The following is a 16,727-nucleotide window of genomic DNA, read 5'->3' on the forward strand; positions in this document are numbered from 1 at the left end:
ACAGCCCTGATGCTAACTTAGTATCAATTACCTCCATCGCAAGCATATGTTGTGTACTGCTTGTCAATATGCCCGAGTGTAATCCCAGCGTTCAAGGCCACAATCAGCGCGGGGATTCCATATGCAACTACTGCTGCAGCAAACATATTGTAACGTTGACCTCTGGTTTCCATCACCTGGATGTCAGAATATAATTTTAATATTTATCCAGACAAAAGGAAAGACTAAAAGCTTAATTATATGTAAATCAACTACTGCTCAACTACTGAAAACTTGCTTCCCTCTGAAGAAAAGAAATATTAAAAATAATAATAAATGGTTTGACAAGGAACTCTTAAAAATGCAGAAAAAAAAGCATAAACTATACAAAAACTATCTTACTGAAAAATCAGAGCAGACCAAATTTAAATATTCAGAATGCAAGAAAAAATATGAGAAATTGATAACTGCTAAGAAACAAAATTATTACAAGTCATTACTAGGTAGACATCGTAATGATCTTAAGAAAACTTGGCGTACTATGAACGATCTGCTTGGGCGTTCTAAACCAAATCTAACAAAAGTATTTTCTATTAACGGCCAGGAAACCTCGGATCCTGTCGAAATAGCAGATCATTTTAACTCGCACTTTTCTACAATTGGAAATAAAATGGTCGAACGGTTTACTCATACTAGAAGGGATGACTTTAAGCAATATATGGGGCATCCCAGTAAAACCTCCATGTTTCTTGCACCGACAACAGCTTTCGAAGTCCAAAATATTCTGAAATCTTTTCGACCCAAAACCAGTTGTGGAATAGATGGAATTCCCTTTAAAGTTATACGAATGATGCCCTGGAATTGTATTTGTGCTCTCGCACATATCTTTAACTGCTCATTACAATCTGGTAAATACATAGACCAGTTCAAATTATCCAAAGTTATGCCATTGTTCAAAAAAGGAAATGCAAAAGATGTAAAAAACTACCGACCGATCAGCTTACTTCCCGCATTTTCAAAAATTCTAGAAAAAATTATGTACAAACGACTCAACCATTTCCTAGACCAAAAAAATTTCTTTTATTCACAACAATTTGGCTTTCGTCAAAATCATTCAACATCTCATGCAACATCCCTGCTTGTCAGTAAAATTCTAGAAGGATTTGATAAGAATGAGTATACTCTCAGTATGTTCTTGGACCTTTCCAAGGCATTTGATAGTATTGACCATGACATATTACTAGCCAAATTGCACCATATTGGCGTTAGAGGTCAGAGTTATAATTGGTTTAAAAGCTACTTATCAGGAAGGAAACAAGTAGTTATATACAATGATGTAGCATCTAGCACATACTGTAATTTGACTGTAGGTACTTTACAAGGTTCTATTTTGGCTCCATTATGTTTTTCAATCATTATTAACGACTTTCCGAATTCTCTTCTTCACTCTGATATCATACTTTTTGCTGATGACTCAACGCCATATCTTCGAGGCAAAAACTTGCCTGAACTTTTGACCAAGGCAAATACCGACTTAGAAAATATTCAAGCTTGGTTGTCTGCGAACAAACTCACTATTAATGTCGATAAAACTAAATATATGATATTTAGCACGCCGAAGCAAAAGTGTCCAACTCTGCAACAAAATTTGGAATTATATGGAATAAATATAGAAAGAGTTAATCAGACTCGCTTTCTGGGTGTAATGATCGATGATAAATTGTCTTGGAAACAACACACCAATATGGTTCTATCGAAAACAAGGTCGTCTCTTAGTGCCATTACGAAAATAGCCAACTACTTAAATACATCTTGTTTAATATCTCTATACCACTCTCTGATAGAAAGCCATATTCGTTATTGTGCCTCAGCTTATGTTCATCGCCAATCGTCCATTCTCAAAAAAATTCAAAGTGTTTGCAATCGCTTTATTAGAAGAGTTTTTCATAGAGGTAATCGCGAAAAAATTGATGACTTATTTAAAGAGCATAGGCTACTACGAGTTGTGGATTTAGCTAAATTCGAACTATGTAATATGATGTTCTCTTGTCACATTGGAGAGCTTCCGACCAGCCTGAACAGCCTGTTCCAAGCAAACCCAAATTCAAACAGCAGAAATAAAGATAATTTTTTTATTCCATTTGTCAGTAAAAGTATTTCACAAGAATCAATCGCAGTATGTGGACCAAAAGCTTGGAATTCCCTACCCGATGACATCAAAAATTCAAAATCGAACTCAGAATTTCGTTCCAAACTTAAACAATATATATTATCATCATATTAGCAATTTTCTCTGCTTTGAACATGTTACTGTTTGGAGATTATTTTTTTAAGGTCAGTTCAACACTGAAAGGGAGAGCTGTTGATTATTTGGATTGAATGAACTATCAGGAAACTGTCCTCCTCTTCAGTCACCATAGACCAGCTGACAATTTCAATAACTCCACAGGATACTTCACCCGGATTCAATATAGAACAATGGACTGAATTAATAACTAGCACACCATTCTAATTTCATTATCATGCGTAATTAGACAACAACAAAAGCACAGCAATTTAGGTTATAGATAGAATGCTCAAATAGTAGGGAGTAGGGACAATGGTTTTTGTTCGAGTAGCATGCTGTTCAATTTATTTCCATTGTTGCTACCTATCACCGAATCACACTTTTTCTTCTGCTCATCCCAGGATACCATATAATTTTATTATTTTAATTTACATTGGAAAATCCATGACATGGTAAAATGGCTTCTCTTTATAACTTATCATTCCCTATCCCACTGTACCTTTATACCTTTCTAATCTTCTGGCTGAAATGCAACCATAATAGGTTTTGTGGAAATGTTTTTTTATTTTTTTTTTGAAACTTCATTGTTTTTGGCTGAATCCAGAATTTCAAAAAAAACCTTATAATAGTGAGTCATTTGATACATACCTTTTTTATCATATTTCGCCAAAACCTGTAGGGTCACATTTTGGCTAGAACAGCCATAGACCACTCATAACACTGTCGCCCTTGAGTGTTGCATACCATATATGTACACACCCTTTAAACTTGACCATTCCCGCGTTTTATAGTATGTGGTATCATCACTCAACGGTATTGTACATTCATCCAAATTCTTAATTTTTTTTTTTTTTTTTTTAAATTTTTTATTACTATATTCATATGCATTGTGTTTCATGTTGTGTTGTGTCTCTATTTATAGATGTTGTTTTGTCTAACAAACTCCTTTGTACAAACAGTTTTGTACACTCCACCCATATCCCTGTTACCGCATCCACCCACCCTCCTCGCACAACTGCCTGTATAAAGGACCATATTGTACATATTTGATTTACCCTATTTTAATTTATATAAATCAAAGGGGTGTATGCCGCACATCTGTGTTTTAGGCCAATATGGTCTTGTGCATACATCCCGTCTTCAGTATTTATAAGTACTTACTCTTTTATATTGCTTTTACGAGACGAATAAACATACATAAATACATACATACTGGTCCAGACCGGGTATGTGAAAGAATGTTTTAACTAGGCTGTCATTAGACATTTATGTAAAGGTGCAGTGTAAACAGGTATAACTGACCAGAAGTTATGTGAGTAGAGCTGGAAATTTCAGGGAAAACACTTTAACTGTTAACCAAGTAAAATTAACCGGCTAACCGCAGCGTGACGTTTCACATAATAAATTACAATTTTAAGTGACCTTATCTCTGTATCTCTCAAAATTATTCATGAATTGAGATAGTGAGCCATCCTTTGATGGCAACGAGTCCACAATTGGACAATGGTGTAACAATAGGATATGATTCACATATTTATCCCGGGGAAGACGAAAGCCGATAAGACAGCATAATCATTTTTGGATCAAACTTTGGATTGGAGAAAAGTAAAACAAAACAATTTGAAAAACTTGGAACTTCGAAAAAATAAATGTACTCACCTTTACCACATCCCTATATACAGTGTGGCTATAGATCGCCATCCAGAACCATGCCGTTAACAAAGCATAATGCAATAGGGCAGCGAGTATCGAACACCCGATCTCATCATTAGCGGCGTCAACTCCAAACATGAAAAGAAGGAATGAAACAGCCAGGCATCCACATATGTTCATGATCACTTGCATTGGCTGTTTTCTTCTAAGACGCCTGAATTAGAAAACCAGAATAAATTTAGTTAGAGGACCTATGAATTTCAATAGTCCTGCTACATGCCAACGCAAATGTATTTCTGTAATGTTTCGCCTGACCGAGATCAGACTTCCTCAGACAAGCAGTTTACTGAACAGTCACAAACAGATGTCTGAGGAAGTCTGATTTTGCAGCAGGACACTTTAATTGCATAGAATAGTCATGTTTATTTCTGCTACAGCATCCTTGCATTATACACATACGGATCCACTAGCACAGGGCTATTCAACTATTTTTATCGAAGGTCCGCAAACAAAACTTCAAAATTATTTGGGTCCGGTCATTCCATAAATGATATTTCGGCATCCTTAAACGAGCACTTCCTCGACCGACTAATGATTAGTAGCAAATTAAAATTGTTTATTATGGTGTTATATTTCTTTTCGTATATATTCAAAACTATGAAAGTCATTTTATGATAGGAAATTCAAAAAGTGGGGCTAATGATCCAAAATAAATAATTAGGTGAGGTCCAAATCCAATACTCGAAAGGTCCGGATTCGGACCGCGGTCCGCCAGTTGAGTAGCCCTTCACTAGCATAAAGGCATAGAGAAAAGATAGGAAGTTAGTCTCGCGCTACCCAACTCCTAATCATATGATGGGAACGATGGCTTCTAAAGCGCTTGAATGTGTATGAGGTAAAAACTTTAAAATGCAACATTAGGTTATATGGTAGCTCCATTAGACATAAAAACTGTTTTCTTAGCAGGAAGGGGATAGAAAAAGATTTTACATTTATTGGAAGATGAAAGCTGATAAAACAACTTAGTCATATGGCAAACCATAGCCTCTCACCCGTCCATGTCGGGTATGGGATTACTTAACCAGTTATTTGTTTCAGCTACATGGACTTGGATGATGAAGGAATCAACCAGTGCCAGTCCATGATGGAGGGAAGCACAGCGATCCTCTCTCACATATCTATCCTGACAAGATTGAACCTGCGAGCTCGAAGGAATCGAAAATGCAATAAAAGCAAATTCCTTCCAGGATTGTATTGTTTCTAGGATATAAAACTGGGTAACTATTTTCATACCCGACATGGACATGGCTTTCTCCACTCCCATCCATGCTCCCGAAAACTAATAACTGGCTATCTAATTCCATACCCGACATGTTATGGTAACCAGATGAGAAGCTGGGGTTTGCCCTGATTGAGCTGTCTTATGGGCTTTCCTTTCTCCTGGGATAAATATTCAAATCCCATCTTATCATCTTAATATTCACTATTCGGTGCTCCCGAAGTATGTGAACCACGATGGCGGACATCGGAACGTAACATGGGTAACAGGTTAGGGTTAGGCGATAATTTTTTTCCAATTTTCCCTAATTTAGTCCTATTATCAGTTCGAAGACTAGCCAAGAGCCTCCCGTAGTATTTATACCTAAAATTATGGCCTAACCCTAACCTAGTACACATATTACATTCCGATGTCCGCCATCTTGGTTCGCATACTTCGAGAGCCCCCGCTATTCTACAGAAAAACTTACTTTGAAAATCCCACAACCAGCACAGTACAGATCAGACATATTGCTGACAACCCGCATCCAACATACGTTACGATTGTTATCGCTATGTTCGATCCAATCTCATCCTTGCTCTGAAAGACAAAATATTTTTTGTTTTATTTGCTCAACTTTGCGAGTTTCAAAAATTTTGATTTAACGAAACACCAATGTGCACAAAAAATATTTTCTAACACAGGGGTTCTCAAACTTTTAGTGTTATGGGGCCTGTGAAGATATTGACTATTATTTACGAAGTCGCACAATTAATTAGCCCCACAAGTTTGACAAACATCTTAATAAAGTAGTGTTGAAATGTATCAACAAGGTGGTTTTTGAATTATGAGATTATTTATTTGAACTTATAGGGCCATATTCAAATTAACGCTACCATTGTAAAATTTCATTAATGGGTGCTCCCGAAGTATGCGAACCAAGATGGCGGACATCGGAATGTAATATGTGTACTAGGTTAGGGTTAGGCCATAATTTCAAGTATAAATACTGCGGGAGGCTCTTGGCTAGTCTTCGAACTGAAAATAGGACTAAAATAAGGAAAATTGGAAAAAAATTATTGCCTAACCCTAACCTGTTACCCATGTTACGTTCCGATGTCCGCCATCTTGGTTCGCATACTTCGGGAGCACCCATTAATGTCGTTATTGCTCTTCAGAAAGTTACAAATTTACCCAAGTCTGTATTTAATGTGTAAGTGAATAGCTCATGGAGCCCCTAGGTTTCTCTCGCGGAGCCAGCCCTGGGATCCGTATGGAGCACTTTGAGGACCTATGTCATAGCGTATAGCAGGGCTACTCAACTGGCGGACCGCGGTCCGAATCCGGACCTTTCGAGTATTGGATTTGGACCGCACCTAATTATTTATTTTGGATCATTAGCCCCACTGTTTGAATTTCCTATTATAAAATGACTTTCATAGTTTTGAATATATACGAAAAGAACTATGACACCATAATAAACAATTTTAATTTGCTACTAATCATTAGTCGGTCGAGGAAGTGCTCGTTTTAAGGATGCCGATATATCATTTCTGGAAAGACCGGACCCAAATAATTTTGAAGTTTTGTTTGCGGACCTTCGATAAAAATAGTTGAGTAGCCCTGGCGTATAGTGTTAACACCTTTTTCATCATGCCAACATTGAAATAGCTTATTATACTAACACAGTACTTGATCTGGCAAGAAATTCACGATGTACCTTATAGTTGAACCACTTATAAAAAAATGAAGTAAAAAACATTAGCTAACAAGTTGTACTTACCACCAGAAGAGCAAAATTAGTCAGATGGTTACAGTGACATTCAGGAGGATCCCCAGGTATCAGACAACATCCATCACGAGACCACCATTGCTTGTCAAAGTCCCAGAAGACACATTCAAGATTAGTGATGTCAGTCTGAAAAAATATAAAGATGAAAAGTTATATACAGGAAAACAAAAAAAAACACAGAACCCGTAAATTTCTCAATTACTTTTACGATGATTAAGAAAATTTATTTAACACTTGATCTCCTGTACGTGTATTGTAGTACTAAAAAGTTTCGGTTCCATTACATTTGAACCCACGTACATTTGAACCCATGACAATTGCACCTGTATGGTATTGCACCTTTGGAATTTTTTTTGTTTCACGGATAGTTAAACCCATACTAACCCTAACCCATGGGTTTTAGCACCCGCATATAGATTGAACCCGTGAATATACGCATGGGTTCAAATGTACATGGGTTTAAATGTACGGTCACCAAAAGTTTCAGCTGTATAGCTGTATAGACGTAATAGTGAAAGCAATAAGTAACTATTTTTGAGAAAAGTTGCTCAAAGCAAACTTGATTTTCTACAATGTTTGAAAGACAAAGATAACTCAAAAATGACCCTTAACAAAATACGAGTATCTTAATCTATTCCTAAAAGTAGGAATTTACTGTAACAACGAATCTCACAAATTCAAAACATTTTCAAATTGACAATTTGCATTAGACATTCTTTGCCCATGCTTTTCCAAGAAATTTAAAACTTCTAAATCACCTTGAATTCATCTCTCTGAACTTTCTCAGGTTTTTCATCGACTTCTCTGTTTGTGATGACAACAGGATCAATCAATCTGATGTTGCTTAGAGATGATTCTTTATCCCCAAGACTGCTTGCTATTACCTGGGAAAAGTTGAATTTTGATATATTCAAATTTAATTTACTCCTCATATTGAAAAATTTTGTATGCCACTCAGATGTCTCAGTATGGTTCTCACCCAGTACCATACTAATCCAGCCACTCGGATGTTGATCTGAAAGTTCTTACCCAGTTTGTATCTCTACTTGATGGGAAGAATGTGCTGTTCCGATATCCGACTGATACGATTCTGACAGACGATGTTGCACGTTTTGATCTTGGTGATGAAGAGGCTAAAAAAGACCAAATTACAATAAAATAGTGAGGGCTCCAGTATACAGAGACACAAAGTTCATAGGTCATATAGATAAGTACATCTATTTTGTGGAAAAGCATTAAACATTAGATGTATGATGTCATTGCAGGTTAAAAATCTCAGGTTCAAATTTCATTTCTATCATCACCTCATCCAGGACGTAATAAATTCAGTACAAGTATATACATATATGACTCACCGACTGCCTCAGCCGCTTTAGCGAATGCTTCTTCTGGAATCCTTATTTCAATTGGTGAAATGATTCTTCCATCAGAACTTTCAGAATAAAAGTCAGGGATGAATGTGATTGATGTTGAAAAGCTCCCAGCATCTGGGACATCTTGTACCTTGAAAATGAAATGAACTGTATTTGGGCTGTGTGTCAAGGTGCCTGACACCAGGATATACTCCTTCCACCCCGCCCATTGTGTAATAAATTGTGTAGGCAATGCTAAATTGATAACGGTCCTTCCATCTCCTTGCGTAGCAGTTGCTACCTGGCCACAGTGAAAAGTGCGTGAAACCTCATCAAATTTAATCTTTTTATCATGTTTTCTTTTGCAAAAAATGTGTTATGCAAATCGTGACGTTACAGGCAGGCTAATTACAAATATTAACTGGATTATCTACTCTGTGATTCAGCCATACATTGGCTGTCATTATGAACCTGAATACTTCACCTCATTTTCCCTCATTTCATGCAATGGATCCCCATCTAAAGTATTTAAAATCTGGCTTAACAACAAATTTAAAAGTACAAACCTTGATATTGATATCTTTACTAATTGCAGTGAACCCAGATGTAGCGTCTGCTTCAAGCTTTCTTGACAACGTGGACAGTGATTGGACGAGACTTTGTTTTTGATATGTTGTTTCTGATGTTTCTGGTTATAAAATAATATTTTGAGATTTAGGATTTACATATTCATCCTGGGGGAGATAAAAGCTACTACTAAGACGGCTGAATCATATGGTGAACCACGGCCTCTTGTCCAGTTACCAGTTTCATGTCGGGTATGGAATTAGTTAGTTAGGTATTTGTTTCAGATGCATAGACAAGAGGATGGAAGAATCCTCTTACCTTATGTAAACCAACCTACGACGGTGAGGAGTCCAGCAATCCTGTTGCACATAATTATCCCTGTGTGAGATTCGAACCTGCGAACCCACACAGCGTGATCAGAAGTGCGAGCGTATTCCTAACGCTTAGCTTAATGCACCACACATCCCAGCAAAGCTTAATAAGTACTACTTTCAATATATAAATAAAATCATATACAGGTATAAATGGTAAAGATGTTGACAAATTGCTCATATAGTGATGGAATTCAAAACTTCAAAAACATGTTTTTTTTTATCAAACTCATTAACAACACGTCATCTCATTTTAGAAAATCACACAACTTTGATAGCTCTATAACAGAGGTGTGCAACTTTTTTTGTCAGTGGGCAGACATCAGACATCTAGCTGGTCCACGCTAAAAAGTTAGTTTTTCCATATAAACAACAAATTTAAAAAATTATTACAATGCAAAATTTTATTTATTCAACATTTTAGTGGGATACTTTTGTTCTAACATAGTTTGTTAACATCAGATTTGACAGAAGTCAGGATTTTATGCTTGATGGGGAGAACTCCACATTAAATGGTAAACTAAACTTGAAAGTACCTTGTTGTCCTGACTGTGAAAAATACTCAGACATATGACTTGTAATTTCTGCAACATTCCCAATATCAGTATTTGAAAACTGGAAGAGAAAAGAAGTTATAGCATGGAATATATAGAAGGGGTATTAAGAAATCAGTAACCAATCAATGACTCAGAGGTTTTGAATTCTTAGACCAGGGGTCGGGAACCCATGGCTCGCGAGCCATATATGGCTCTTTTGGTGACGGCATATGGCTCCCAAAAAATCTAATATCCCAAGACTAAGCTTACTATTGTTACGAGATTTCAAACTCTTTTATAACTAATTTTGACAGGAAATTCCCAATACGTTTGAGAACGCGCATCCAGCACGTGTCTATGTTGTGTAAGATAATTACCAGACAGGCATTGTGACAAACAAGGGGGTTCTGGAACATATATTGTGACATCACAAAGCGATATAGTTTTAAAAACACTACGGAGATGCCTAAACGAAAAAGGGTGATGAGTATCGTAGATTTCAACTTGGGCTGCATGTAAGCAACCGTTCAAGGCCCGCAGTGACTACATGCAGCATCAGAAATCACATTAAATGTATATTGACATTGTATGTGTTGACTTTTGAGTAAACATTTCAGGCCTGATTAAGTGGAGGAATGTTATATGGCTCGCACGGAAATGCAATTGAAAATATGTATATTTTATGGCTCTCTTGACCAAAAAGGTTCCCGACCCCTGTCTTAGACACTTGTTAGAATTATAATTTAACACATATCCCTACTCGATAACCAGCTTTGGTTCCCCCTACTTTCCTTCGGCAGTAAAACTGTAAATAACATTTTCTCGTCAATTTTGTACGATTTCTACTGGTTAGAAAAAATATATCATATGTGCCACAGGATTAATGAGTAGTTCCCAACTATTTTCGTTAATTCCCTCTTTGACTATTTTGATGGTCTTTATTCCTACCTCACTATGAATAAACTTAATTTTCTTATTCAATTTTCACTGCATCTCCAGCTAGTATTATGCACAAGTCATACTCTCGTTTTTGTTCAAGTAGTTTGTAATATGTGCATGAATAAGTATTACAGTGATAATAAAAAACTAAGGAATATTTGTAATACAGCAGCAAATGCAAAGCAAAATTTCTTCTCAAGAATGACAAAATTCCTCGCTGGGCAGAAATTCTGTTCCTGTAATTTTGCACGAATGTCGTATTTCTCTATGATAGCGCTATCTGACGAAATATCTTAACACTTTCTGTACTACGGACATATATATACGTCATCTGGCAAATACCATTCAGTGCCACGAACGTATCTATATATCCCTGGTAGGGAAAGATGGCTCCAACCGGAAGAAATAAAAAAATCTCATCTCAGTTTTCTCACCTGCAAACTGGCTTTGGAAATGCCCTCAAAATATTTTGTGATATCTCCGACATCTTCTTGATTTATTCCATCAACGTTAGATGATAACACTTGGAGGCGCTGAAGAGTATCAGTGACTTGTTTTGAAGAGTTATAAGGCTGAGAACACAGCAAGAATAGGGGTTGGTTATGCGGGTATGATGAAACAACATTAACGCCAACAAGTAAATTACAATATAGAATATAAATGCAGTTGTTTTGAAAATGTTGTTCTTTGTCCGCAACACGGACTCGACAATGTGTAAATTGTGCTACGCGTTAGGTATACACTTGCCACCGCACCTCTGATAACCATGCTTGTGTTCACAGGTTCGAATCCCATGCAGGGGTAGTTAGGTGCGAGAGGATTGCTGGACTCCTCGCTGCTGAGGGTGGTTCACCTAATCGGTGATTGGTGACGGCTTTCTCTATCATCAAGTCCATGCATCCGAAAAGAAATTACTGGCCAACTAATCCCATACCCGATACGGACTGGTAACTGGACTAAAGGCTGCAGTTAGCCATATAATTAAGCCGTCTTATCGGTTTTCTGTTCACCGGGATTAATATGTAAATCCTACTCCAACACTAATGAAGGTCACAATATTTGAACCTGCGAACCCACGCAGGGTAATTAGAGATGCGATGGCAAGTATATTCTCAAACTTAGAATGATGCACCAACTGCTGGGATGTAAACGCTAGTGAGTTACAGCTCCCTCTACCATCAAAATTTAGAGTTAATGGTAATATAAAAATCCTACAATAGTAGGATAGAATTTACATATTTACCCCGGGGGGAGAGAAGCCGATAATGTGGCTTAATCATATGACGAACCTCGTTTTCTCTTCTGGTTAACAGTTCATATTGGGTATGAGATTAGTTAGCCAGTTAATTGTTTTCAGATGCAAGGACTTGATAGAGTAACTGCCATATTATGAAGCCAGCTGATCCACTTTCTCAGTTCACCATCTTATCAAATTTCCTCCCGTAAATATGGAAGATCTTATTTCTAACAATCCCACCTGTGATGTCACACCCTTAATTGTCTCTCTGCAGTCGGTACGGACCAACGTGTCAGGATCAAACCTTGAGGAATTTAATGAAGTTGACACACATGAGACTGATGCGATTGGTCTGCTGGTACCTGTATAAGTAAAAACTAATGTGAGAATAATAAGGGAAGATGAAGTTTTGGACACACACACCGAGATATATTGATCATTCATTCCCTGGTAAAATTGTGATTACTATTTTCTCGTAATTTGTGAGGATTGATTTTTTTACTTGTTGAAAAAAATAAACTTGACTTAGCTTGATATAGCTTAAAGAGAGAGTTAAGAACAACAATGAGACCACATCATAATTTAACCTCTGTGTATCCTTTGTGTTGTATTTTTCACCAGGAAAGTGAATCAAACCATAAATAGAACTAATGATAGCAAGACACAAAAACTAGGAGGAAGATGAAAAATTAACATGGAGAAAAACGAAACAAAAGTCTAAGTCAATGCTTCCGAAAACAAATAACTGGCTAACTAATCCCATACCCTACCTAGACTGGTAACCGGACGAGAGGCCGTGGTTCGCCATATGATTAAACCATCTTATCGGCTTTCCTCTCCCCGGGATAAATATGTAAATCCTATCCTATCCTAAAAGCTGAATTTCCTAGGCAAGCTAGAACCCACCTTCACACATCTGTACAGAATATGACACCAAACCAGGGAATGATGCAGGAAAAGTGAAGCCATCAATCTCTTGAAGATCACATGATCCTGCAATGAGAAGAATCATTAGTTGGGTTTACAGACTTCTCGACAACAGACATAAGGTGGCATAAGATGATTTGGGTTATGAGTTTGATTTTCAGTCACCTTGGGAGTTGTTTAACAATAATAATATACAAACGAGAATATCAGTCGGAGGCCAAAGACTTATCGATAGAAACTGCAGTTTCGATTCATGACTCTATAGTGGCACCATAGTCCCATCACTATTTAATTAATAACTTGCTAATTATACGACATAATTCATCCAAAATCAATAGGCTTCTGGTCCGAGATATGATGAATGCACATGCAAAATTTGGATCGATAAGTAATGATTAGGATTAATATAACATTTTGGTAATATCACCACAGTGGTACAGGTAACCTGTCGGAGTGAGATTTTGTTGATACGCAATATCATAAAGACATCATTTCATCTTACGCTCATTCACACTATCTACCCCTAAACTGTTTGTGCAATATCTTGGATCAAGGGTTCTCAAACTTTTGGAGTTACAGGGCCCGTGATGAGGTTGACTATTATTCACAGAGCCCCACAAATAAATTTTAAAAATAAAACAAACAAAAACACATTGGTACCTACCGTTTAGTGTTCCTGAGTAAATTTACTTTAATTTAAACGCTAAACTTTTTTTAATAGGGTTAATACAAGACATAAATAAATTTGAATTTCAATTATATATACTGAGGCTGTAAATTTGACACTTGAAAAACATACTAATAAATTAGAATAAATTAATGTTTTTGGAATACTGAAAAAGTCGCTAATAACGTGCGCGATTATGACAAAGCATTTTAAATGCTCGCGTTGACCATGGATTGAATATTTTACGCAACAGGAAACTCGTTATCCACTGATAAAGTCTTTTTTTTGACGAGTGACAGTAACAACAGCTTTTTTCATAACAGTGATGACTCAAATTATTTCAAGTATCTTACTAATCACAATACATGGTTGAGATTTACCAATAAATAGCCAGTCAGTATGTTCCACAGCTTTTCAAATTAGGGGTTAGGGTGGATTTAAATTTAGGGAGTGGTGGTAATTTTGTTAATGATGACAAAACTTATAAAAATGTGTTACTCATTTAACTGTCCATCTGCACCAGCATATAAACCACTTTCTGGGTATTCAAATACAATTTTATGTATGTTGATAATCAAACTGTAGTAATACACCTCAGCGGTGTTAAGATAACGGGGAAGTTTGAAATGTTTAGGAAGGAGGGTGTCCACCCTACATACGGGGAGGAAATCACTAAAGCTAGCTGTTAGCATGTCAGCGCTTTGCTATCAATGCTCTTTCCACCTTCAGTTTAGGGCTCGAGATGAGGAATTCAGGCAGACTTTTAGATAAAACTAATAACCAACCTTCCATTTCTACTGGGAAGCACAGCCTTCCACAACCATTATAGCAGCATATCTCATTCTCACTGCAACCTGTCCTTTCTGAATCCATGCATTCATTGACACAGACTGCACCTCCATCTAAGATGGTTGGACAACGAGGGTCTGTAGAAAAGTATAAATCGCTTTCAAGTTGGTGAATAAAAGGATTAGAAGGAATTTTTATATTTTTATCCCTAAGGAGAGAAAAGTCTGTAAAATAAGGATAAATTGGCATTACTAAAAAAGAGAGTAGTACACATGATAGCTAATCTATGATGAATAAATTTGTGCCCACGAGAGATATGTACGTGGTGATTGATGTTCTCCTTGTTATTGCTGTGCTGATTTCGTCTTGCTGTATGGTTCACTATTTCCTTAACAGACTTGGACTGGATAGGATAGGATTTACATATTCATCCCAGGGGAGAGGAAAGGGACTCAACCATATGGCAAACCATGGCTTCTCGTCCGGTTACCATTCTATGTCGGGTATGGGATTAGTTAGTTATTCATTTTTGGAAGCATGTACCTGATGGTGGAGGAAGCTGTAACCGACTAGCGGTTACATAAACCACCCCATGGCGGCAAGGAGTCCAGCAATCCTCTTGCAAATACCCATCCCTTTATGGAATTAGAACCTGCGAACCCACGCAGAGTAATCAGAGTGATGGCCTGGTAACCGGACAAAAGACTGTGTCTTGCTATTTCATAAATTTGTCATTGCATAAATAAAAGAAACAGTCTATCAAATAGAATATTCATATTTATTCTTGCCACTGCATCCTTGCGTTACACGCATACGGATCCACCTGTGCAAAGGCATTGAGCAGGGCAAGGTAGTCTTGCGTAATCCCGACTGATAATTAAAAGAAAAGTGCTAATATTTTCATTGCAGTTAGGAAGGCTGTGGTTCACCATATGATTAAGCCAACTCATCAACTTTTTTTTTCCACATATATACATAGAATCTCATACCAACCTTGAAACGTAATGCAAACTCTCCCACAACCGTTATAACAACAATATTCCCCTGCCCTACAATCTGATGACGTATCACACTCCTGGACGCAGAAGGCTACATCCTCATCTTCTATAGCAGGACAGAGAGGATCTGGGAAATCGAAATGGACAAGAATGAAAAAACGGAAGGGTGCAGGCGCAAAATATTAACAAAACATGGTTCTATCACCACTTTCATTCACGTTGAATGTGAAGAAGGCATTGTAAATTCACTATGAACAAGACTTGATACAAGCATCCATCGGCAATTTAAGAACTTTTTTTTTAATAAAGCAGGACAAATAGGACAACTCGGTACTCTTGAAGTATGCGCACCAAGATGTCGCAAAACCTGAACCCTAACCTGGTACGCAACCCGAGTTCAGGTTGTGCGCCATCTTGGTGCGCATACTTCAGGAGGTCCGACAACTCTGATACAAGCAGGATGCGTATGGGACAAGCGTGAGATGAGCAGGATATTAGGAGGCCCTAACAAGTATTTATTAAAAATATAATCGAAGAGGCATGATATTCTAATATAATTCAGGCTTCTTCTAAAAGTTTATTATCATGGTATGCAAATAAGTGAAGCATTGGTTTGAACAATTTCTACCTCTGCAGTTCTTTCCATCTCCAACTAAACCAGGTTTGCAGCTGCATGTGTGACTTCCTTCAGTATTTGTACAATTCGCTTCCCGATCACAATCGTGTGTTCCATCAACACATTCATTTACATCTAAATAAATAAGAAAAACTTCAAACTGGTATTTTTATCGAATGCTTTTTTAAATATTTAGTTTGGCATAAATATAATGCTATCATGTTCATCCAGAGGAAGTTGACAAGACTGAATTCAGTGACCAGGCCATGTTGGGTTGAGATTCCTTAATCGCAAGTTATAGGTCAAATTCAACACTATGATTGTTTACAGTCGCAATAGTTCTTGGCACCAAAGTGGACAGTCGCCCATAACTTGAATCAGAGATCAGACCTTTGTTTTTAAGTGAATGCGGATGAAATTGCAATAATGAATTTCCTTATAAAATGTCGAGTTATCCCTCAGGTCATCCAAGTATTGAGTCTAGTCAAATACTGGATCAATCAGTTAGCATTTTTTGTTAACACAATATATAGACATCATAAAAAATAAAATATAAGACAAATTGAATAACTGTAATTGTGTGACAGAAATCGCGAGCCAATTTATTATTGTTGTTGGTTAGTAGCTCATAAGTCGTTGCATTTAGATGACATAGGATAGGATAGGATAGGATTGGATAGGATTTACATATTTATCCCGGGGGAGAGGAAAGCCGATAAGACGGCTTATCCATATGGCGAACCACGGCCTCTCGTCCGG

General features: G+C 37.1%; 1 protein-coding gene across 2 annotated transcripts in view; it reads right to left on the reverse strand.

Annotated features, from left to right (window-relative positions):
* LOC120329954 (uncharacterized) overlaps nucleotides 1–16,727 on the reverse strand; it is a 44,975-nt gene that overhangs the window by 3,829 nt on the left and 24,419 nt on the right. For both annotated transcript variants that reach the window (XM_078115044.1, XM_078115043.1), the window contains 15 exons: nucleotides 15,981–16,103; nucleotides 15,348–15,479; nucleotides 14,351–14,491; nucleotides 12,878–12,964; nucleotides 12,212–12,333; nucleotides 11,169–11,306; nucleotides 9,796–9,874; nucleotides 8,888–9,009; nucleotides 8,325–8,472; nucleotides 7,999–8,102; nucleotides 7,728–7,853; nucleotides 6,961–7,095; nucleotides 5,668–5,777; nucleotides 3,926–4,133; nucleotides 32–176 (listed from right to left, as the gene is read on the reverse strand). In XM_078115044.1, coding sequence (XP_077971170.1) covers nucleotides 32–176; nucleotides 3,926–4,133; nucleotides 5,668–5,777; nucleotides 6,961–7,095; nucleotides 7,728–7,853; nucleotides 7,999–8,102; nucleotides 8,325–8,472; nucleotides 8,888–9,009; nucleotides 9,796–9,874; nucleotides 11,169–11,306; nucleotides 12,212–12,333; nucleotides 12,878–12,964; nucleotides 14,351–14,491; nucleotides 15,348–15,479; nucleotides 15,981–16,103 — 1,920 coding nt within the window. The remainder of the gene's footprint in view (nucleotides 1–31; nucleotides 177–3,925; nucleotides 4,134–5,667; nucleotides 5,778–6,960; nucleotides 7,096–7,727; nucleotides 7,854–7,998; nucleotides 8,103–8,324; nucleotides 8,473–8,887; nucleotides 9,010–9,795; nucleotides 9,875–11,168; nucleotides 11,307–12,211; nucleotides 12,334–12,877; nucleotides 12,965–14,350; nucleotides 14,492–15,347; nucleotides 15,480–15,980; nucleotides 16,104–16,727) is intronic.

This window comes from Styela clava, chromosome 8 (assembly GCF_964204865.1).
Source record: "Styela clava chromosome 8, kaStyClav1.hap1.2, whole genome shotgun sequence".
NCBI lineage: Eukaryota > Metazoa > Chordata > Ascidiacea > Stolidobranchia > Styelidae > Styela > Styela clava.